Source organism: Aptenodytes patagonicus, chromosome 3, assembly GCF_965638725.1.
Source record: "Aptenodytes patagonicus chromosome 3, bAptPat1.pri.cur, whole genome shotgun sequence".
Taxonomy (NCBI): domain Eukaryota; kingdom Metazoa; phylum Chordata; class Aves; order Sphenisciformes; family Spheniscidae; genus Aptenodytes; species Aptenodytes patagonicus.
The window spans coordinates 24,692,654-24,716,355 of record NC_134951.1 but is presented as its reverse complement, the minus strand read 5'-3'; the positions used below and the strand labels follow the sequence as shown (position 1 = coordinate 24,716,355).

Sequence of the window (23,702 nt, the reverse complement as noted above, 5' to 3'; positions counted from 1 at the left end):
TGGTTAAACATTGGAACAGGCTGCCCAGGGAAGTGGTTGAGTCCCCATCCCTGGAAGTATTTAACAGATGTGTAGATGAGGCACTTAGGGACATGGTTTAGTGGGCATGGTGGTGTTGGGTTGACGGTTGGACTCGATGATCTTAGAGGTCTTTTCCAACCTTAATGATTCTATTCTATTCTATTCAGCTAAAATGAAGAGAAATAAAGCTTATCCTATGTGAGCCCAACAGGCAAACAGTACATTCTATAGCATACACTTATTTTGAACCAAAAATTCTAGACTGGATACAGGTATCATACATGAAATTTGGCAGTTGATTTCGTTCAGTCCATAACTATATTTTGCATGACAAAGGTAGTTCCTTCTGCACTAAAAAATCTAAGAGCAGTCCATGAATTAATGAAGGAAACCTGAATCCACACACACAGCTCGCACGTGGACCCACCTGCAACTGAACACTCCAAGGAAGTCACAAACAGTTTTTCTGCTAGTAAATAAAGCCAGAAATGCATTCAACTATTCTAAAACCCCACTGTTATATAAATAAGCAGGTTGGAAAGCAAACCTTAACTGCTAGAGAAAACCATAATTAAACTTCTTCAGAGTTAGCAAACCCCCATGACACACGCATGCCCAATTACCATACCAAAGGAGGTTGCTCAGAACCAGTTAATGCCCTCGGGAACAACAGTGCTGTTAGCGATAACCAGAACTGTTGACTTAATAAGGAACCCAGAGACTTGGCATAATCATGAACTTTTCACATGGAAAATGAAAACAGACTGCATGTTGCCACTTCAGGGACAATTAAAAAAAAAAAATCCAAGACAATGATGTAATGGAAAAGGTAAAATTATTAAAAGCAATTTTCTCCCAAACAATCCTAAGAAAATATCCAGGTGTTACTATAGAAATGAATAAACTGTAAGAGAGTAAAAAGTCACAATTCCTACGATAATTGGACATAAGCTTGTGCATTTTCTGAAGCGCAGTGGCACTTCTCACTCACTAACATGAGACCAAGCATTCACACAATTATAAAAATATGTTCTGTATTCATACTTCAGTAATGAACTAAGATATCGACTCATGTTATGCTTCAGAAAAGCTGTTCTTGGAAGATTTTAATGGTTCACGTTTTCTCTGTCAGAATGTACCATCACATAAAGCAACTTATGACACAAGCAACATTTGAACGTGAGTGTAACCTTGGCATACACAGAGGTATAGTAACAGTAATAATGACAGCCAACTAAAACACAGAAGGCACCATGAAAAAATGCTTTCTTCAAAGCACCTCAGCTTTAATCCTTCAATGTTTGGTCTCAGAGATAAAAACCCTTCCCCAGCTGGAACTTTGTTAGTGAGTTCCAAGTTTTTTCTGGCTACATGCATTAGTTTTGTGGTTTTTGTTTTTTTTTAAATTTGCAACTTGTGTCAAGTTACAGATTTGTGCGTGTGACAGTATGAATTTAAGGAAGATGAGAAAAAAAAAAAATCCTACCTTGGCATGCCTGCACTCCGCTAAAGACTAATACACAGCAATAACTAGACACTAAAGAGCTTTTCTATCTGTAATCTCCAATTGATAGAATTTTCTTACAAATTTACTCTAGAACTTCCAAACGTCAGCAGGCCATTTAGAGGACTGTAAGAAAGCTAGTTATCCATTTATTATGACTGCTGCTAGAAATCATTAGCCATAGTAAAAACAAAAATAAAAAAAAATTTCAGTAAGTATCATTTATTCCAGTTGAAGCTTGAACGATCATTTAAAAGATATGAATCAAGTCTTACCGAATATTTACTGTTGCACACATCAGCACATCATTTAACATGAAAAGTCGTCGTTCTTTGGTTTTGATAATTTCTCCTTTGTCATTGTAAACTGTCTCAACCATATCATCAGTCCGTATCAGGTATCTGTTTCCACTGCTGAGTAGCTAGATTTTAAAACCAATCAACATTGTATATTATACACGGTACATCTAACATCCAGTCCAAAAAATAAAAGAAAATACGACAGGTTATCACTTGCCATCCTAGTACAAGTGTTCGCAGGTGGATTTGTCAAGTGAATTAAGCCTCTTTACTGATTTGCTTTTCATTTACAGAACAGTAACTTCTGCTGCCAGCAATATGGCCTGCAGCGGTTTTTGGTCTTAATATGGAACACAATTGCTCTGAAAATCTTCCACGTTGATAAAGGTCCCCTAGAGAAAAAAAATCATAGCTTCCACAATTTCTGTTATTTCCTTCCCTCATCCCTTCTTTCACAGCCCATTTAAGTGCTATGCATGGTCCCAGCCGTCCCAAAGGGGGAAGTCAGGGTGGGAGGAGGAAGAGTGGTCCCGCCTGCTCTGTCCACCTGGGCCCACAGAGCTAGCTGAGGAGTGCGGCTGGCAGGTTTCCACAGGCTGCCAGGAAGATAGCATGTACAAAAGATGTATGGCATGTAAATTGCTCCTGCCATTTGCCTTCAAGGGCTGAGGATCAGCACTGTGTGCAAGCACGAACTGATTCCTCACAGGTCAAATACACCTCCGTAGTGGCCAAGAGAACAAAATGGTCTGTAACTCACCCGTTTCCTATCCATCCACCTCCTTCACCACCTGTTTCACCCTGCCTGGCATTGTTCCAAAACTATTAAGCCACAAGGCACACAGGGCCCTACGTAATTTGGAGTGACTATCCAGGTGTATCTCAATTTGTCCCCCTGGTGCAGAACATAGAAGATTTTACAATTTATATAGACTAACAAAAGGAAACCTGTACCACCTCTTAAAACGCACGTTCTGTGTCTTGAATTCCTTCAACCATTTGTAGATGATTAGTAGCTGCTTCAAGAAGCAGGAGTATGAAAACTAGAAAGTAAAATGTCTGAATCCATCTTCTAATGCACTTAGAATGGAAATACTGTTCCAGTATGACAATAAATTCAATATCCCAATTTTTATAAATAGCCTAAAACAAGTGCGTTCTGTTTGACTACTTTCTTTCCTGAAAACTATGTTTTTATGCATCACAAACAAAAATACTCCTTGCACTCCTTCAGCATGTCCCCATTATTCCATCCCAGAATGAGTCCAGTATAATCATCTGTAACTTCATGAAAGCAGTAATTGAAGTATTTATGCCCCATCTCATGGGAAAGGAGGAAACGTGTATGATGCACGTAAGACAAGCATACATATATCCAACAGTACAGATGGCTACTGACAAACTCAAGTGAAGAAGATTGTTACTTCCTTCCTGTTGAACGTCTTCTACAGTTCTTTAAAGACATTTCTATTGAATGATCCGAAAACGTGAATGAAATAGACTGGGCTGTTCCTTGAAACAAGAAAGATGTTGGACACATTCAATAGCGTACCTTGAACTGCTCCATAGTCAGAAGCACTGCAGTATAAGGAACTGGTTCCTTCCTTTATACAGAAGTAATTCCTCAGTTCCAGGATAAATTCAAAATCTAATTTTGTAAAAATTTAATTTTTGTAAATTCAAAATTTAATTTTGAATTTATCAGAAGATGTGTATGAGACTTTACTACAGGATGAGGAAACAGCTTTATCTATACACTGCCAAAGAACACTAATACTGCTGCTATTTCAGCATGTTGCCCGCTGCAGCACACAGTGGTTTAACCAGCGAGCCTATTCAGTCCTGCAGGTAGCTCATATCTCACACCTACCACTAGAATGACCCTGCAGAAAAACCTCAGGTGTCTCTTTGATGTCTGTTCTAAAGATTGCTCAAGGCCCAGAAATTAATAATATGCTAACTCTTTCATCACACATTCTTACTTCCTAACCTTGTTCAGATAACGTTCGTTCATTGCTTTTGCTATTTGTTTTATTTCACAGCGCTGATCTGCATCCCTTTTCCTTTCATTTAACTTCTCTGCCAGTGTTTCGAGTTCTGTAAGAGCCATCTGTAGAGGTAATCTGTCGGCATGTCCTTTATTAGTGTTCTTCAACATATCCTGAGGGGAAGTGATTTAAAAAAAAAAAAAAAATAAAAATCAGATTTAATTTCAAAGTCAAGTTCAAAAGATTACAGGATGTAATGTTATTGTTACATTCTTTACCCAAGTACTACTAAAGGACAAGATGAACGAACACCTAATGAATATTCAGACAGCACATAACTTATTTTCCCAAATACCTTAATAGTTCTTTAAAAAGATACTGAATGGGGTCACATACTGCTTATTTACAAGAAGAAAGTACAGCAAAGGAACTTGAAAATAAGTGTAAAAAATGCAAATGTAAAAGTAAAAGAAAAAATGCAATAATATTAAGCACAATTTGAAAATCAATATTATAGTATAATATTTAGGTGTCTGTAAACAATTATTTAAAATTAAACTTTTCTGATATTTACTATCATAATAATATTTTATTATCTTTATTACTGTTATTATTCCTCACTAAGATGCTGACAGCACGCTCATCCCAAAGTAGGAGACATTACTTCATGGAGGTTGCAAAAGCCTCTAAAAATCTTCCCCTTCTGTAGGCATGCAGTGGAACAATTCGAATGAAAATTTTGCTTCTTTCCCACAGCACTTAAAAATCCCTACGTAATCACTACGGCCTCCTGCTGCAATTAACTCCATTTCTTCTGCTAACTCAAAAACTCTCGCCACAACTAGCTACCCACATGCTCCCCGCACGACTACCTCTGCTCCTTCTCCCACAGTAATTCCTGGACCTGCATCCCAAAGCCTGTCCTCCTCTGTGGCACCTGCAAAACACAGCTAACTCAGCACTCGCTGGGATAGACCTGCCGTGGTCTGGAAGGAGATACAAACAGCATAAGTTGGTCTGGAGCAGGTCTGCGCTGGGGAACTGTGCTCTTCCTACAGCTTGACTCCCTGTTAAGAAGAGACCCAAGGACTCCCTGTCAAATCCTCACTTTCCATGGGAAGGAAAACAAGACACTGCAGGTCAGAAGGAAGCTGCAACACACCCCAGCAGGTCCTGTGAGCCAAGTAGTCAGGGAGAGAGAGCACACTTTTGCTCCACATCCCACATGTATTCTGAACTATCCAAGGCATGAATTGCATCCTCTTGTATTTTTCTTAAATGGGAAGTAATGCCACAAAGTTCCTAGTGGTGTTTTGAAGTGTTATTAGCTAATGACCTGATATGAACAAGTAGCACATTTGAACTACAGCTTTACTGCAAAGTGACTTACAAGCTACATCTAACCTAGCAAGTAATCTAGAGTAAATCTAGTTTACTAAGATTTTCCTGCAGTGTATTTACTGCCTGTCCCTGCAATCAGACTACGAGATCAGCACGTTATGATGCACTGAAATTTTTTCTTTGTTATTTCGCCATGATCCAGTGGTCACTTCCACTGCAGCGTGCTCCTCCAGCAGAAGACAGCTATCACGCAATCCCACAAGCAAACCACATAGAATACAACAAGAGCATCCCTTTGGTAAACATTATTTACCTGCAATAGTAGAATGAACTGTGGAAAGCGCTGGATAGGTTTCATCATTAAACCATACAGTGTAATTCGATCGGGGCTTGACTCCTGGCACTGCTGCAATGCAAGAAAGCCACACTGTTTACTACCATGAGCATATTTCCATCAGCTACAGAATGAAAGGAAAACATTTCCTGAAAATTCTTCTACGTCATTTACGTTAAGTGTAACAGTGGTACTGTAAAGATTGCATTTACTATAAAGATTTAATTTAAAAATATTAAATCTTTAAAAAAAAAAATCACTATTAAAATGATGGCATGCCACTGAACTGAAATCTCCTCCTTAAATAAATACAGCTGGGATAAAGCCGCACCAGCAATGCAGCACCTATGTATGTATCGATACAGCACATTCATGCTTTTTACATAAGCAGTGCACTGAAACATCTGCTTAACTTCAAGCACAACAAAGGGAATGTGCTTGTTCAAGGTCTTAAATTTGAAAAAATGTTAAGTGATCTGTTGATTTATAATCTGTAATTTACTACTGCTGCTCTATTTCTTGGGGCTAAGAGACTATAAATCTTAACTACCTATGTGTTTTTAAGAGGAAATCTAAGGAAAACATCATAATCTCAGTGCTATGCAAACAAAAAGAGATTTTCATTTTCTTTATTAAAAGAAACTAAGGAAAAGAACATTGATTTATGTTTGGAAAGAAAAACATAAGAATCCATTATTTTCGTTATCAGAACTGGCAGATAAAACCAGACAAATTTCATTTGCATGTGCAAAAAAGCCCTGTTTGTACAAGACATCTCAGTATTTGGAGATATTCTGGGCAGAATCACAGCTAACCCAAAACAAGGAGAGTAGAGGAAATACTCAATATTAAAAACAAAGCAAACCCAAACAATATTAAACTGGTGTTGTGCTTAAACCGCTATTTATTGCTACAACTATCAGCTTCACAACAATTTGTTTCCATACTTATCTCCACAAACATTTTTTTTGCCCAAACAGCAGCAGTGAAGATTCTGGTCTTCGTTGCTGGTGGGCAAACAAAAAAAGGAAGGTACAGAAATGTCTTCTGTCCTCAGAGTTTGGCTGTGAGTCCCCAGCTCTGAGCAGTACCAGTGCCAGCAATGACAAGCAGTGATGAGAGGTGTAAGTTATGCCTCTGTTGGAACAACGGGCTTTTAACAGCATGAGAGGCATGAAGCAACTATACGCTCACTAGAGAGTTTGATCTTCGTGGTGCCTAAGGCTTCCAGAATATAATCCTATGTAGCGCTGGCCACACTGTAAAAAGTTGTTAGTTAATTTTAAGATCTGAAGACAGATTAGGAATCAGCCCCCCTGCCACCTTCCTCTAGGCAACCTAAGAGCTTCACTTTTTAGTTTGCCTAGGGCACCCAATTTCAGTGTTTGGTCGACCACTGCAACAGACCTGACAGGGTGACAGCTCTGAGAGGCACAACTCAATCCAGGACTCTCGGGGAATTGGACAAGCAGAGCTTCCAGGCTCTCAGCAGTGACACAGGCAGCCTAAAAGCCTTGCAATGGGTTTTGTGTACCCTCTGTAAGGTATCATCCCTAGGGATTTGCAGCACTTCTACTGCATGTACCAGACTCTCAATGCACATCATCAGAAGCATCATACTCATCAGGGTAGTATGCATTCTGCACAAAAATTTTCAATTTCAACCCCAAATTGGAAACCTGATTTTCAAAATACTGGGAAATTGTTGTGGAACAGAAATCTAGTTACGCTACTCTGCACAATACAATAAAGAAGTTAGAAGTAAAATAAATCCCAAATAAGAAGAGGCCTCAGATGGTGAACTATTATTTGAAGCTCACCTGCTATGAAAGAATCCCAGTGTTTTGCCACATACAGTCATGCAAACACCAGTAAACTGATCTGAACAACAACAAAACCACTCTACACTTCAAAATACATCCTAGGTCTACCATTATGTTATTATTCTGAAAATACAGTAGTGGAAGTGAATTCTCTGGGGATTTTTTGTGCTAAACCCATAAAACGTAAAACCAAAGTCCTTAAAACAGTCACACAATATACAGTATCAGCAGTCAAATTTCCTCCTAACTTATAATTTATACTGTCTTATTTATATCATATGCCCAGCTGTTTTAAGATTGAACGAACTCACCTTTAAGAAGTCTAAAAAGGCAGGTTTGGTGGCACATGTTTTCTTGAGAATCCCTACTGCTGTACTGAAGTTGTTTACATATTCGCTGTACGCATCCAATACCATAGATTTAGAAAACTGAAAACATAAAAGGGTAAACCTTAACCATAAACAAAAAAGATCCCTGAAGGCATAACTATCTAAACCTCTGACCATTAAGGACTCGCCTTGCTCGGAGCTAAGGGCTTTGCTTGGCCTTGTGCTGGATCTACAGAAATAAAGGTGATGCCCAAAATAACCTTTCTGCAGAAGAGAGTTTGGAAACCTAAAGATGCAACAGCTGTGAATTACAAAATGTAAATTTACAGAAATAGCTTTATCTTGGCTACAACACTAGGGCAGAGTCTGGTGACTACGGGCAATCAAAGAGCATCCACTGAGATTCAAAGCAGCTGCTGGGATCCCCTGATCAGATGATCACTGCTGCCTATCTTCCAGATTTGGTGAACCAGTGAAGTCCCAGAGCCTTCATGCCCCATCTTCCGCTGGTAAGGGTTTACCAGGAAAGCAGACATATTGTGTGGCCTGCAAACAGCCACATGAAGGGCAAGATTGCTGCCCATTGCCTCCTTAGTAATTTTATGCCTCTCTTCTACAGAGCTGGTCTCATCAACACTACCTAACTTGCTTCAGTCAAAACAAGACAGGTTTGCTTTAAACAGCAAATCTTTAGTAACCATTTCATTTTGACTGAAATGGGGTCAAAGCACTCAGAGAGCAGATCCCAGCTCTCTCACAGCAGGCATGAAAAGGTGGTAATTTCCAGCAGCTGCATGGCAACAAAACAAAGCATTCAAACCAGCAGGTAGGCAGCCTTTTCCATCCACGCACTTGCGGTGGGAACAATGTCTTTCTGTCAACCAAGGCCACTTCTTGTTTTCTCTAATTTAAAGCAGTGGCTAGTTCAGTCCTTTACCGGGTGGACTTCCATTAAGGGTGGGATAGCGTTTTACAAATACTCTTTACTTGTGCCTCAGGCTCAGTTCAAATCCAAGAATTCAGGACATCACCTACTGTAGTTTTTTTTCTATTCTCAACAAACATACTATGTATGACTACCTACTTTTTAAGAGATGCTGAACCTTAATCTCACCTTAATTTGGTGGGTTTGTGAATCTCTATCTCCTCAGAAAAAGAAACTGTTTACTTAAATGTCTGAAAGCTTGATCAAAGCCTGAAAATTTTGCCCACAATCCTTTCACATCTGCCAACCAACCCAAAGACATGTGTTGGTGTCAGTTTCCTTACCAGGATGATACATACATACTCTGACAGTTGCCACAGGCATTGGAGAATATGGGAATAAAGTAGCCAAGTTAGACAGAGAGATATGGAGATGGAATAACAAGCCTAAAAAAAAAAACAGATTATCTGTTCAGATGCATTTGCTTACTGAAGCAACAAAGACATCACCAATCATTTCAACAGAGTCCCACTCAGATACACGACTCGCCAGCGCAATCTGAAACATTGAATGGCACTGAAGAATTTCCTTAATTCGATAAAAGACCATTTTGAGTTTTCTTTCACTCAATAATTTTGGTTCCATATCTGAAAGGGGCTTCTCATATTGCTGTGGGGAAAAAAAATACATAAATAGATTTAAACAAACAAAAAAATGGGTCTTCTACAAGCAGAAAAAAACAACTTATGTAACAGTATACACACACAAAATCTCTAAACATTTGGCATGAAGCATCTGTAGCAAAATCTATGTGAGTCATACTACAGATTCTTTAAGGATCTGACTATTTTTCAAATTTCCAAATTGTAAAATGCAAAGATCTTAAGGTACCTCCAGGATTCTTTTGAGAGCATCCACATAATTCTTCTCACTGTCAACGACAGAGCCCAAAATATACCTTCTCACAACCTGTTAAGAAACAAAGTTTTGTCTGAAGCTCTAATCAGGTAACACATTCATCATAGTTGGGAATGCTGATGATAAAATTCTCACATTAATAAAACACAAGAAACACAAAGCAATTTCAATACTGGAACTGCAATAAAATAATACTGTACCTCTTCAAAAGTAATTAAATTTACTATTACTCTACAATTATTTATTTATTTTAAAGAACACAACAGTTATTTTATTTCTATCTATAATCTTTGCTGACTGTTGCAATTCCAAGCTTTAGTTTTGAAACTTGTCTTTTAATTTTAGATGTATAAATTTAGGCATTAATATAAAAAATAATAATAGGTATAGATGATGTTGGCTACTTCAGTGAATTGCTGCAACAAAATAGGTAACCAGTTTTCAAAATCAAGATTTTCTTTTTTTTTTTTTAATATGTTTTGTGAATTTATTAGGAGTAACCTGAAGGACAAACAAGCAAACATTAATTGCCTTTTTAAGGTAAGGCCATATAAACTGTACCACTGAGAAAGTATGTGAGTAAGTCAGCTTTCTTTTTTGGGCATTACCACGCGTAAGTGAAAACCCCATCTCATCTATATTCATACCAACTGATAAGAGTTGTAAGAGCTTCAGGAAATACTACCATATTTCATTTTACAAACTACCAGCTATTTATCACACCTCTTTCTCCACCTCCTGCTTCTGCAACTCAGCTGAAACGCACATTATATGCACGTGCAGGTGACGTGACAGGAAGGACTGGGGAACCTATTTGGTTTAAAATTTAAACTTCTTACTGTTATTGATTAGATTTCTTGCTGGTTTTAAGGATTTGTTTTCACCCAAATCCATTTCCTAATCCAGCTCATTCCAGGGCTTTCAAAAGCAGGACTCTGAGGGAGAAGACAGCACAAGGGCAGGATCAAACCACTCCCCGCGACTACAAGGGAAGGCAAAACTGCTTCTTTTGCTATTTTAAGCCAGCCTAAATGACCATGAAACTGAAATCTCAGACTTGCTTCTCCCTCTCCTGATCCCCACAGCCTCTTGCCTCCTCCACCACAGCTGCCTTTAATTCTCCATACTTTTATTTTGCATTATTAAGTGCAGGTCATGCAAGGATTTTCTTTCAAGTACTGGCATTTCAAAGGAAGACTCAAAATTACCTGAGGCCTTACTTAAAGATATATACGGTAAAATTAGTTGTGCCTAATTTGTGTTTAGAATGGATTTAGCAGTGTCTTACTTGGTATAATGTATCAGCTGCTCTGGTAAAGGATACTAACTCTACTTTTAGTCACAGTTCATTCTTCTGAAAAGAGTAAACATCTGTAGAAAATGTTTTTTTTTTCAGGCTCTATAATACACAAAATAGATACTTACTAGTGCCTACAGGTTATTGCAATAGATACGCACAACTTATGAGAGGCTTGCATGTAAGTCTTACATTTATATTCACATTTTTGCTAGTGTAGTAGTTGCTTTTGTAGCTAGTAGCATACAAACATAAACAACTCACCGTAAGAATTCAGGTCCCAGTATTAAAACGAAGCAAAAGCTATCACGACTGAGACCCAACGTGGGACATAGTATTTAAACAGGCACCAGGTTTTAAACAAAAGCTATCATGCCACCTGCTGTTTAAAACAAGCACATTCATAAGGTCAGCTCATTCGTGGCAGAGCACTCCAGGTTGGAAGGGGCTTCTGGCCTTCACCCTCCCCAGCTGGGATGCCCAGGGCTGCTGTGCAGTCGGCCGGTCCCCAGCCTGTGCCATGGCACAGGGTTACTCTGTCTCGGAGCCAGGACTTGCGTTGGCCTCTGTTGAGCTGCTCGAGTTTTTCTGTCAACCTCAGCCCATCAAAGCCACACTGACCAGCAGCCACACCCTCCCACACATGGCCTGCCGCACCCCTCCAATTTGGTATCGCCTCCGAATGTGCACTGCAGCTGGTATCCAGATGATTAATAAAGGCATTAAACACCACAGGCCCCGTATCCACTCCTGAGGGACACCACTAACACTGGCCACCCACTGTACTTTGTACCGTGGACTACAACCTTCTGAGCTTGGTGTTTTCCACCCACCTTCTAGTCCACCCACACAAATGGTATCTTACCTACATGGCTACAAGGGTACTTCAGGAGGCTGCTGAAAGCCTTGCTAAAGCAGAGGTAAATGACATCCTCTGCTCTCCTCTGTCCACAAGCCAGTCATCTCAAAGGGACTCGGGCTGCTCAGGCCCTTTGTCACTAGGTCCCTGCCCCATCAAGCAGCAGACCCGTATTTTTCTTAGCCGTCCTTTTGCTGCCAATGTACATATAAGAAACCTTTCATTGTTGCCCTTCACATCTCACTAGCTCCAGCTGAGCTTTGGCTTTCGTAACTCCATTCCTGCCCACTTGGGCAGCTCCTCCTGGGTCAGTAAGCAACATACATCATGACCTACACAACAATTACTAGTTTGCTCCAAACCAAGAGCACTCTGTTTTTCCAAAAGAGGATACATTTATTTTTAATTACCTACAAAAAACCCCCCGTGTCCTGGTTTCGGCAGGGATAGAGTTAATTTCCTTCCTAGTAGCTGGTACAGTGTTTTGGATTTAGGATGAGAACAAAGTTGATAACACACTGATGTTTTAGTTGTTGCTAAGTAGTGCTTACACTAGTCAAGGACTTTTTAGTTTCCCATGCTCTACTGACTGAGGAGGCTGGGGAGGTGCACAAGAAGCTGGGAGGGGGCACAGCCAAACTGGCCAAAGGGACATTCCATACCATGTGACGTCATGTGCAGTACATAAACTGGGGAAAGCTGGCCGGGGGGGCCGCTGCTCGGGGACTGGCTGGGCATCGGTCGGTGGGTGGTGAGCAATTGTACTGTGCATCACTTGTTCTGTGTATTATTATTATTATTATCATATTATTATTATTATCATTTTATTTCAATTATTAAACTGTTTTTTATCTCAACCCACGAGTTTTTTCTCACTTGTGCTCTTCCAATTCTCTCCCCCATCCCACCGGGGTGGGGGGGAGTGAGCGAGCGGCTGCATGGTGCTCAGTTGCCGACTGAGATTAAACCACAACAGTCCTTTTTGGCGCCCAACGTGGGGCTTGAAGGGTTTGAGATAATAACAGATTAACCGGAGTGTATTAAGGAACTTACATCTGTTAATAGTTGTGGGTCACAATGTTGGTTTCTCTGTTCTCGATATTGATTTGTATAATCTGCATCGTGCTCTTTTTCCTGCTGTACCCGTTAAAGATTGGTGTTGGTTTTTGCAGTGCATATTGCTGGGGTCGGAGTAGCTGCAGTGCATGTCGCCGGGGTCTGAGATCCCTTTCTAGGGAAGGGGGCATTGACAAAGTGATTGGAAAAGGGACACGAGTCCTCAGCCTTTGGAGGTGACTCTTGTCAAGCGTGAAGGAAAGGTATCCCTTCAAGGAAGATGTCATATGTCGCCCAAGCAAGTGGGCCACCATGGAGAAGGGTATCCAGTTTCTGAGAGAATTAGCTGTGCTGGAGGTGGTTTAATCTCAGTTTGTTCTCATCCTAAATCCAAAACACTGCACCAACTACTAGGAAGGAAATTAACTCTATCCCTGCCGAAACCAGGACACCCCATAAAACTCTCAAACCTCTATTGGGAAAGAAAGAAAAGAGAGCATTCAGATTGATGCTGAGATCTTACATTATAATGAAATCTTACAGTAACGTAACACAGTTTGGTAGTTGCATTGTTACAAGATCAGCACTGTGCTAAACACATTAGAAAAATAAACCTCACCAATCAAACCAAAAAACTTATACTATTCTCCTCAACTGCCCCTTAATTTTATTTTTGCTCATTTTCTGAAGGTACTGACCAACACATGACTTGACACCACAAGAAGCTAAAAATTCTCATACAGTTATTAATTGTCATAACAATACAGTAACATGAATCCACAGGATTTTTTTTCAGCCAAAATTTCTAACTGATGCTGATTTCAGTGGTTTTTTTAAGTGGTTTCCACAGTGACTATAGCGTTGGAGGTGGAGAACAGCAAAATACGCTCTTCTGTAGACTTGACTTTATTGGGGACAAGTTTTTTTTCATCAGGAGAAACCTTAAGATTCAGAGAGCATACAGGATATTCTCTAAATTTAAAATAGAAATCCTGGAGCACCTGGAGCAATGTCATCTGACTCAATAAAAATGTTTGAACTCTTTTTCTTTTTCACTCAAAACCATCACATTTAGTTTAAGTGTTCAGATAGTGAAACAATATAATTATTATAGATAATCTTATAATGCAAAACAGCATTTTGCATCTCTGGCTGAATTCAGGACTGATGCAGCTATATGCACACATACCAATTTTCAAAAAACTACTTATTCAGTTCTGAATTTGATGTCTACTTAATTTATGTTGAACGCCAATATGTTTGAAGAGCAAGGCACCTGGGAACCATTGATGTAGAGCAGAAGGGGAGGAAAAAGAGGCAGAAGACGATATTTCCAAAAGCCTACTACCTGCTGCTGTGATAATCCTTCAGGCATAGGAGTCATAATTGCTTCTGTATGCATACAGTCCACATCAATAAATAAATTTAGCTCCTCTTCTTCCAGACATGATGATCTATGATCTACAAATAATTGAATAACAACAATGTCAACTTTTACAACATGTAGATGGAAAGAAGAAAAAAAAAAAAGCAAAGATCCTATCATCCAAGTACAGGAATTACACAGCAGTCTTATTTTCACTTACCAAACACAGAAATTTCCCAGCACTTCCGTATCACCTGTGAAATCACATAAATACCACCACTGATAGGTGCTCTAATACAGAACATCTTTCAAAGTTATCTCAAAATCCTAAAATCCACACAGCAGGAGACAGCCTATGCATCTTTTGCTCAACCTCTACTCCCTCTTCACAGCCAAGAGAACAGGGTTGTCCAGAGTGTCAGACATGACAACTAGGGTTAAAACACTACGGCTCCAGGGCCGGCAGTTTTGAAATAAATTACTTTTGGGAAGAAATTAAACACACTCATAACATGATCCAGCTTAACACATTCCCTACACCCTTCCATAACTGAACTAAAATAAGTAGCCAAATGTACCAAAATGTTGGCTTTCATCAGCAATGAGAATAAGGGATTCTGCATTGCTCTCTACGTACTAATTCTATGCAAAAAGCACCACCAAAGTGCAGTGATAGCTGGCAGTACGCAGCCAGCCAAACAAGCAGACATGAGCAAAGGAGAGATAAAGGAAAGAATAGTATGAGAAACTGTGTCTTAGAACAAAAAGGGAAGTAAGGGAAGCAGATCTGTTCGCTGGGAGGAATTCATGAGTTTATTCGACAAATTTGTCGCCAGCTCCCTGCTGATTTGGTAAGTGGCTAAGGGATTAAACCGTCCACAGATATCCTGTGTCTGCTACCTAACCTCTAGAAATGTAAGGAGGCATGCCAGGTCCACTGTAACACCGCCCGGCTGAAGCAGACCATTTTCTCCTGTGCAACAGCAAGAAGTTGAGGATACATTTTTGATCACTAAAGTTTGTGCAAATAAATTTCTATTTTCTGTCTGTGAATTAGGTAAGTTCACAAGCAGTTAGAGGCCATGACAGGGATCTAAGATGTGTCCTGGTCCTTACAGATAGGATGCAGCTTTATGTTAGCTTGCTCACTAAAAATGTCTTGTTCCTGTCTTGTGGTTTTAGCTTCCTAAAATTATAGTTTTATAAGCTCTGAAGTTACAACCATTCAATTAGTTGGGCAGAAACTTGAGCAGAAAGACATACTACCCCTCAGACTTATCCTGAAGAAGAAATAAGTTTGTATTCCGTTACTACCCCCTGCCTCTGGCAAAAATTAACTGTGGACTGCTGCTGCTGAGACTCATGACAGAGGGCTGACGTTTGTTCTTAACTAGAGAAAGAACACAAATACGTTTAGCTTTTTGATTTTAGACCACTGTTTTCCCAATCCAAACTCAGCTTTCGTCAAAAATCACCAAACTGATAAAACAGAACAGTCTCTTCCCCTACTTCCACTCTTAAGCATGGAAAGCATTTGCTATCCCTTAGCCACGACAAACTTTTTAAATAGTCAGCTATCACTCCACTGAAAACCACGTCATATCAGCAGACTTTCCTGACATTCACGAGTTACTCAGTGGAGGGAACTGGACAGACTTAGTACCTTAACATAATTTCCATACTCCCATATACCAATACATAGATAGCGTCTATGACACTGGTGGGATTTTTTGTTGTTAAGTGGACCCTTCTCTGTGGTCCTCAGGTTTTTCAGGTCACTCAGGTTCTTGCCCTAAACTTAAAACCACTCAAGATGCATTGACCATACTGTCATCTGAATTGAATATTATACCATACTTCATTGATATAAAGCTGATTTCATGCATCCAGTACTCAGCTTCCAGTACAAAAACCTGCTAGGCCATTCACTTCCTTTCTCAGAAATGGCTAGAGAGACTAACAAACACAGTATAATTGGCACTGTGCTGGTTTTAGCTGGGATAGAGTTAATTTTCTTCATAGTAGCTAGTATGGGGCTACGTTTTGGATTTGTGCTGAAAACAGTGTTGATAAAACAGGGATGTTTTAGTTACTGCTGAGCAGCGCTTACACAGAGTCAAGGCCTTTTCTGCTCCTCACACCACCCCACCAGCGAGTAGGCTGGGGGTGCACAAGAAGCTGGGAGGGGACACAGCCAGGACAGCTGACCCCAGCTGAACAAAGGGATATTCCATACCATGTGACGTCATGCTCAGCATATAAAGCTGGGGGAAGAAGGAGGAAGGGGAGGACATTTGGAGTGATGGTGTTTGTCTTCCCAAGTAACCGTTACGTGTGATGGAGCCCTGCTTTCCTGGAGATGGCTGAACACCTGCCTGCCGATGGGAAGCAGTGAATAAATTCCTTGTTTTGCTTTGCTTGCATGCGCAGCTTTTGCTTTACCTATTAAACTATCTTTATCTCAACCCACGAGTTTTCTCACTTTTACTCTTCCGATTCTCTCTCCCATCCTACCAGGGGGAGGGGAGTGACTGAGCGGCTGTGTGGTGCTTAGTTGCCAGCTGGGGTTAAACCACAACAGTCCTTTTTGGCACCCAACATGGGGCACGAAGGGTTCAAGACAACAACAGATTTGATTGGAATGTGCTAGATCGAATTTATAGCTGTTATTGCTGTTTAGCTATTAATTGGCAGGCTCCCGTCCTTGCCATGGGGCTTGCTTGCCTTACTGTGTATTAGAGTCTAGTGCTTGTTAGTAGCTGCTTTTTGCTTTCAGGGCTTGCTGCACTGCTGTGCTGCTTATCATCTTACCCTGCTGTGCCTGGGAGGATTCTGATAACAGCAGTGGCGATGCGTCTGGGCTGGCAGATGGCCAGGGCATCGCTGCTGTTTCTGTGCTGCTGTACTGGACAGGCTGGAACTCCAGTGTGAACTCAAGTCGAAGGGACTGTGACCTGTGGATAAGCCCACGACAGAGCAGGTACACCCCTGGAGGGACTGCAGCCATGGGTAAGGCCATGTTGGAGCAGGCTTACTTCTGAAGGGACTGTGGCTGTGGGTAAGACTAAGGGAATGATATCTGTGTATTGTATTAAAGGATGGGGAGGGAGGGTGGTTAATGAGGCTGTATTGGATAGTGTGGGACCTGAGCATGACGTAAATGATATGGAATAAGGGGTGGAGAACATGCTGGTTTTGGCTGGAGTAGAGTTAATTTTCTTCATAGTAGCTAGTATGGGGCTATGTTTTGGATTTGTGCTGAAAACAGTGTTGATAAAACAGGGATGTTTTTGTTACTGCTGAGCAGTGCTTACACAGAGTCAAGGCCTGTCCTGTTTCTCACACCACCCCACCAGTGAGTAGCCTGGGGGTGCACAAGAAGCTGGGAGGGGACACAGCTGGGACAGCTGACCCCAACTGGCAAAAGGGATATTCCACACCATATGATGTCATGCTCAGCATGTAAAGCTGGGGGAAGAAGGAGGAAGGGGAGGACTTTTGGAGTGATGGTGTTTGTCTTCCCAAGTAACCGTTATGCATGATGGAGTCCTGCTTTCCTGGAGATGTGGTTGTGTAGTGCCTAGTTGCTATGGTTAAACCACGACAGGCACATACCTTGAGAAATAAAAGATTTTGTTCTAATGAAAGAACGACCCTTTTTCACAGCTGCTTTTGTCTTTTCAAGCCCATCTTTGGTACCTTCTTTAGCAGCTCTCATTAGCTTTTGCATCTGTAAGAGAAAAAATACAGTCTACATGTTCAGTGAATAATAGGAACACATTTGAGCATACCATGCAGAATACTTTTGATCAAAATATCTTTAAAAAGAACACTGTCAAGTAGTTTAGGCTGTAAATATAGCCCAAAGTCAAAGGAATATATAGTAACTACACAGATCCATCAAAGCTCAGATCTGAGCACCTGTACTCTTTCTTAATAAAATCAAACCTGGAGAAAGGGATTTACTTCATGTCAATATTGTATGCAAGCCTGAAATAGCAGAAATGCTTAAGAACCCTTCTGCATCAAACATCTGAACTCAAAAGAGTTTCAAATCCTCAGCTTTACGTTATATAACAAATAAATACTACAAACAGGTCATTAACGACCAGGGTTCTTGTCTGTCTTCCAATGTCCCACTAACTGTGTCAAAGTATTTCTAACCTAAAGATTATCCCCTAGACTTAGTTCTATATTAACTATATTCTTAAATAAACACTATTTTGCAGAAAACGTTACAACTAATAATTTTAGTAATTGAAGAAATAAGTTGATTTAATTAAGAATTGAATAATTTTATAGGACACTACTACAGCAAAAAGAAATTTCATGCAAAAAAAATAAAAATGAAGTGTTGTTTTGCTAGGAAATGTTTATTTAAAAAACTGCTTTGTACTTTTGCTTTCCCAAAATGCCACCATGGCAAAAAATCCCCACTACTGTCAGAGCTGTACTGACATCATCAGCGACATCAGAACACAAACAAAGCTGTCTTGCTGCATTCAGGCAATTTCTCGGTTTGAGCCAAAGCTTTTAGTAAAAACACAGCCTTTTCATACTGGCTCTATTCAGAACAGAGAGCACCAAGATTCTGACTCTCACAATTTGATCCCGTGTGGCCAGAGAGCCACGGTCAGGCTAGCCCTGCAGAGCCCACCCAGGTCTCAAGCAGGCGCCGGGGCTGTATGCCTGGCTCATACTCTGGGATAAGGGCACCAGTCAGCAGGGAAGGACAATGCCCTATCTCATCTTCTGAAACTGTTACCATTAAAAATAAGCATGAGAAAACGTCCTTGACAAAGTACTTTTAAGACAAATGGCATAATAATCCAGCACATTTAGAACTCACTTCATACAAATTATTGTCTGCCTTTTCAAGTTATTATTAAAAGAAAAAGACAACATTGTCTGTGTTGGAAAAAGCAATCATTTAAACATAGCTAGTTACAAAAATCAACTACACTACCTTCAGCTCATGTTTTTGCTTTAGTTGCTGAATCTCTACTGCTCCCACAGTGTTTGCCATCAAATCTTTCATCTTTTTTTCATAATGCTCCTTTAAACGCATTAGGTCATGAGAAAGCTACAGTGTATAAAAAGACATAATCTTTTCAAAAAGCCTGCAGTGAAAACTTCATGCTAAAGTACTCATGTATATCATGCATGTTGCCCAGTCTGCCTACTGATACACAGACAACTGAGGGAAAATTATCATTTAGGGAAGCTCTGACCCAACGAATAGACCATCATTCCTGCACATCGCTGTACTTTTTGAAACCCAGTCAGGTGCCTTTGCGCTACGCTGGCAACTATGTAGAGAGAGGGACAAAGTTGCTTGGTCTAAGCTAACTGCGCATTAATTATGTTGTGCGCATCTCTTACAAACTATGGAAACAACGCATCAACTTTACCCACGAGCATCACTCAGTGGAGCACAAACCCTAGCGAGTGTATTTCTGACTATCCTTCAAAACAGTGCATCGGAAGAATTCTCAAAGGCTGAAGAACCTGCAGAGGTCGCTGGCACCTAAGATGGAGTTCGACAGTGCCAGCGAGTTGGGCAAGGAGACACTAACAGGGGAGGATGCACAGTCTTGTAATTCCCAAGTGCATGGGAATCAGGAAGCACGTGTTTTTCCTCAGCTCTATCATAGCCTCATTGTATGACCATGGGTGTAACCATCTCGTACATGAATATATCCATTTGCAAGGTAAGGAAACTATCCCAGAGAAATGCTCTGGAATGCGAATTAACATTTGTTAAACATTTTGAGAAAGCCAGATAAAAGAGGTTAAAATGTAACTAGAAAAAAAAAAAAAGAAAATATTTAGTGTGCCCTGTAATAGAAGTCCAACAGAAAAACCCTCAGCTGTCAACAGAGTTATTTGGCAAGAGATGAAAGCATCAGGAAAGAGAAGGCCTACTGAGTTGAAAACAAAGGGACAGATCCAGCATTTAGCTCCACTAGGCTGGGTCAGGATGCGATTACCTCCAACATGATGATTCTGGCATTACAGCAGTGTAATTAAGAACAGCATCTGGTTCACAGACTAGAAATATTTAATAGCAGAAAAACTTCCCTGTCTTAAAATAAATAAATAAAAAATAATCAAAAGTCATAATGAAAAAGTTACTTTGAGGGAAGTCATACCAGCACTTACAATTGAAAATCCCACCTCCAACCTTCCCATGCTTTTCAATGGACAGAAAAAATAATAAGCAAGGCAAGTCCCTCATAGGCTCTGAAAGACTACAGAAGGAGATGTGCTGGGAAAATCCTGTATCATCCATCACAAGACCTGAGGAGAAGTGAGTGCAGGGAATGGATACAAAGAATAGGTATAAAGTGGAGTGGTTTCTCAGCAATCCTAAAGTTTCTGTCTTTCCTCATCCTCCGCCAAACCTCTTCTCTAGTTTCCTGACTTCTCCACCTCCTAGTTAACCCATGCAGGTGCAGCAGCCCCTCTGACTTCTCCATCCACCAGCTAATGTGTTCCTAGGCTCCTCATCCCCACCCTCACAAGGCAATCCTCAAAACCTTTTGTCACAGGCCTGGAAAAGCCAGCTGCAGGGCAGTATCCCAGAGCACACCTCACTCCTCCCACCATTCCTCGGTCTCTTGCTCAGACACTCTGTACCTGATCCTGGCACCATCACTCTCCACCCACTGCCAACAGTTTCCTGTGACAGATCAAACTATACTTATAAGCATTTAAAAAATGGCCTTAAACCTTTGCACATTCCTATGACTATGGCCAAAGCTGAAGCTACAGATAATAGGAAAAGATTTTAAAAAAAGAACAAACCAGCAGCCATGTTAAGACTTACACACTCACATGGAAAATTATTTCCCAGTCTCTTCCAAAGGTATTTAAAAAAAAAAAAAAATCAAATCAAACTCAGTTTTCTTCAGTCTAGTTAAAAAACTCCCCAGAAAGAAACAGCTGCAATAGCTTAAACTTGTTCTAGTCAGGACAAAACCAAAACAAAACCAGAAGATGAGCTCTCAGCTTACAAAGTGCTGATTTGGGTGGGCTCAAGTCTTGCAGTTAATTGCTCACTCCCTGATTTCCAAAGGGCAGGCAGCAAAGATGGAGGTGGGGGGAGAGGAGATAATGTCTACTGCAGGGAAACACAGACAGTGAGGCTTTTATTCTCGTCAAGGTAAGAAACCTGAAAAATGAAGATAAGGGTCCCACAGAAGAACAACCTGGCTACTAAGCCCTACATCCTCCAGCCACAGGGTGCTGGAGCAGCTAACAATATGCAGCTGTGAAGTGGCTCTTGGGTGTCTATCCCCAGCCAGCATACACCGAGGGGCCCTGAGGATTTTGCAGTGACTCTGGGCACTGAGCCCGGCCCTGCCTGCCGCCACTCTGCCCCACATCCCCGTCCTCCAAGTGCTCAGAGCAGGGAACCAGCAGCAGGAGGCTGCCCAGGTCCCAGGCAAGACTCCCCTCTCACAGAAAGGGCACGAGGTCAGAAGGAGAGGAGCCGAAGCATCGAGAGCATGGGAGTCTGAGGCTCCTCCTGACGTGCAATCAGAAAGATGCAGCGAGGGCACGTACCCATGCTGTCAGTGTCTTCCTGCCTCCCGCGGCACAGATGTACCCAAGATACTAGACCAGAGATGTGTCACAGATGCATCGTTTTAATCATGCCACATCTCTTCTCTCCTCAATAAATGGTACAGACTTCTCTTTGATCACAAAAACCTTTTATTTTCGGGGTTTTTTTAAGCTCAGTCACCTTCAGACAACCAAAGTGATACAGATCTAAGACAGAAAGGTAGGGAACACTGGCAAACAGTTTTGTGACTTTTGAGCACCTGAAGGATCCCAAAACTTCAAGTCTTGTCAGGCTTACCCCCATTTGTTCTTCACATTATTTTCCACGCTCATTTACCACTTACACTAATCCAGCAGCTGCAAAAGAAGAAAAGGTGAGGAACTGCCCACAAGCAAAGTTAATCTCATTTTTAATTTCACTTTTAACCAATTTGAGTTTTTTCTTTTTTTAAGGAGCTTCTGTTTAATATTTTCATCTTTTCTTTTCCCTGTTACATTCGTTGTGGACTGTCACTCCCACACTGATTCACACCTCCTTTAAAAAGATGCTGTTGGCATTTGAAACTGGATTGAGGAGAAGGGAAATACAGGTGAGAAAGGCAAGTGTTGGAAATCAGGATAACCTCAATGACTGAGCAGCACTGCAGGATACATACATGTCTTTTGTGGTTGCCTCGCAAAAAGGAGCTGGGAATTCCATTTTTACACTCAGAATCACTCTGTTCTTCATAGCTTTCAAACTCACTTGAACTCCACCCATATTCCAGCGAGCTGTTTCCACCATCATCACCATTTTCAACATCATCATAAATCATTTCCTCTGCAAGAATTAAGCCAAAATAAAAAAAGCTACACTGAAATTTCTGTTTGTTTATACACCAAAAAACTTGTTCAGGATGTACTATAAAGAACTATACAGACTTTTGTATGCACATTTTTAAATGTGAATTAAATCTAATATTCAAACAGCCAAACCGGGTAGTCTTTGTTGAAACAGAGTACTAAAAGAGGACAGTGTTATGGGTACACACCACAATCCTTTTAAAAACATGCCCTGCTCAAACTACATTGTTTTGTCCAAATCCCCAACTTGTTTTAGAAGAAATTCAAAGGAAGTTCGAACTGTAGCTGTGAACACATCTGCACTGAGAAGCACCATCCTTCCATTTGCAAGCTTGCCATTTGTCCCTAGGAACATATTCATCATCAGCTCAAATGACAAATGCTAAAACGCTGCAAGAATCAAACAAAAATGTCACTACTTCAAGCAGAACAAATCAGACCAAAGTGGCAAGAAACGTGTTACACAATATTTTATGACTTGTCATTCTTGCAACTCCACCAGTCACTAGGAGTCCCCCGTATCTGCAGGTTACCTTGCCCATAATCTAGTCTAAGAGCTTGAAGTATTAACCTTTTCAAGATATAGAAAGCTATATTGCAAAGGCTGACCAAAGTATCACCTGTTAAAGACATGCGTCTTTTCGCTGGCACAGATGTCAAGTATGACAAACTGACTCAAAACAAAATGGAAAATTTTTAGTGCCAATTACTTATCAGGAAACAGGCATGCACTCTACATGCAGCATTATTTGTCATTACAAGTAGAGAAGTGTGGACACTTCTGCCAGGGATCCCTACTGTCAGAGGTTATAACGCTTCATTTAAAACCGTCTCATATTAAATTCAGTAAATAAAAGTTGTGCTTTCATTTTAAGATTGAAGTTTTATTTAAATTGAGAAAAAATATGTACTCAAAAGAAAAGCTGACATACTTTACACATCCATCTAAACCCTGGATTCTGTGATTTAAAAAATAAATTTTGACCAATAATAAAATTTTAATACTAATGTTAATTAATTTCTTTAGAATTAACACAGAAGAATCTCCTCTAATTTGGAAGAATCAAATTTTAACAATTTTTTTTTGAAACCTCCATGCACGTCAAGATCATCCTTAAAATCCACTTACTGAAGGAGATATTTTAGTGGTAATCTAGCACAATGAATAATTTAAGAGAATCATCATAGTAAGTCAAAATAAGTCAAGACTTATAGAAGTCAAACTTTTGC

At 40.4% G+C, this 23,702-nt stretch overlaps 1 protein-coding gene across 7 annotated transcripts in view; it reads right to left on the bottom strand.

Moving 5' to 3' along the window:
- Window positions 1-23,702, bottom strand: part of ARHGEF10 (Rho guanine nucleotide exchange factor 10) — a 127,037-nt gene that overhangs the window by 63,493 nt on the left and 39,842 nt on the right. For 3 of the 7 annotated variants that reach the window (XM_076332892.1, XM_076332893.1, XM_076332898.1), the window contains 10 exons: window positions 22,286-22,449; window positions 19,027-19,143; window positions 17,676-17,790; window positions 14,043-14,155; window positions 9,456-9,533; window positions 9,054-9,233; window positions 7,622-7,738; window positions 5,467-5,559; window positions 3,815-3,985; window positions 1,801-1,946 (listed from right to left, as the gene is read on the bottom strand). In XM_076332892.1, the coding sequence (XP_076189007.1) occupies window positions 1,801-1,946; window positions 3,815-3,985; window positions 5,467-5,559; window positions 7,622-7,738; window positions 9,054-9,233; window positions 9,456-9,533; window positions 14,043-14,155; window positions 17,676-17,790; window positions 19,027-19,143; window positions 22,286-22,449 (1,294 nt within the window). The remainder of the gene's footprint in view (window positions 1-1,800; window positions 1,947-3,814; window positions 3,986-5,466; window positions 5,560-7,621; window positions 7,739-9,053; window positions 9,234-9,455; window positions 9,534-14,042; window positions 14,156-17,675; window positions 17,791-19,026; window positions 19,144-22,285; window positions 22,450-23,702) is intronic. The other 4 variants (XM_076332895.1, XM_076332896.1, XM_076332894.1 and 1 more) reach the window with 3 other exon arrangements.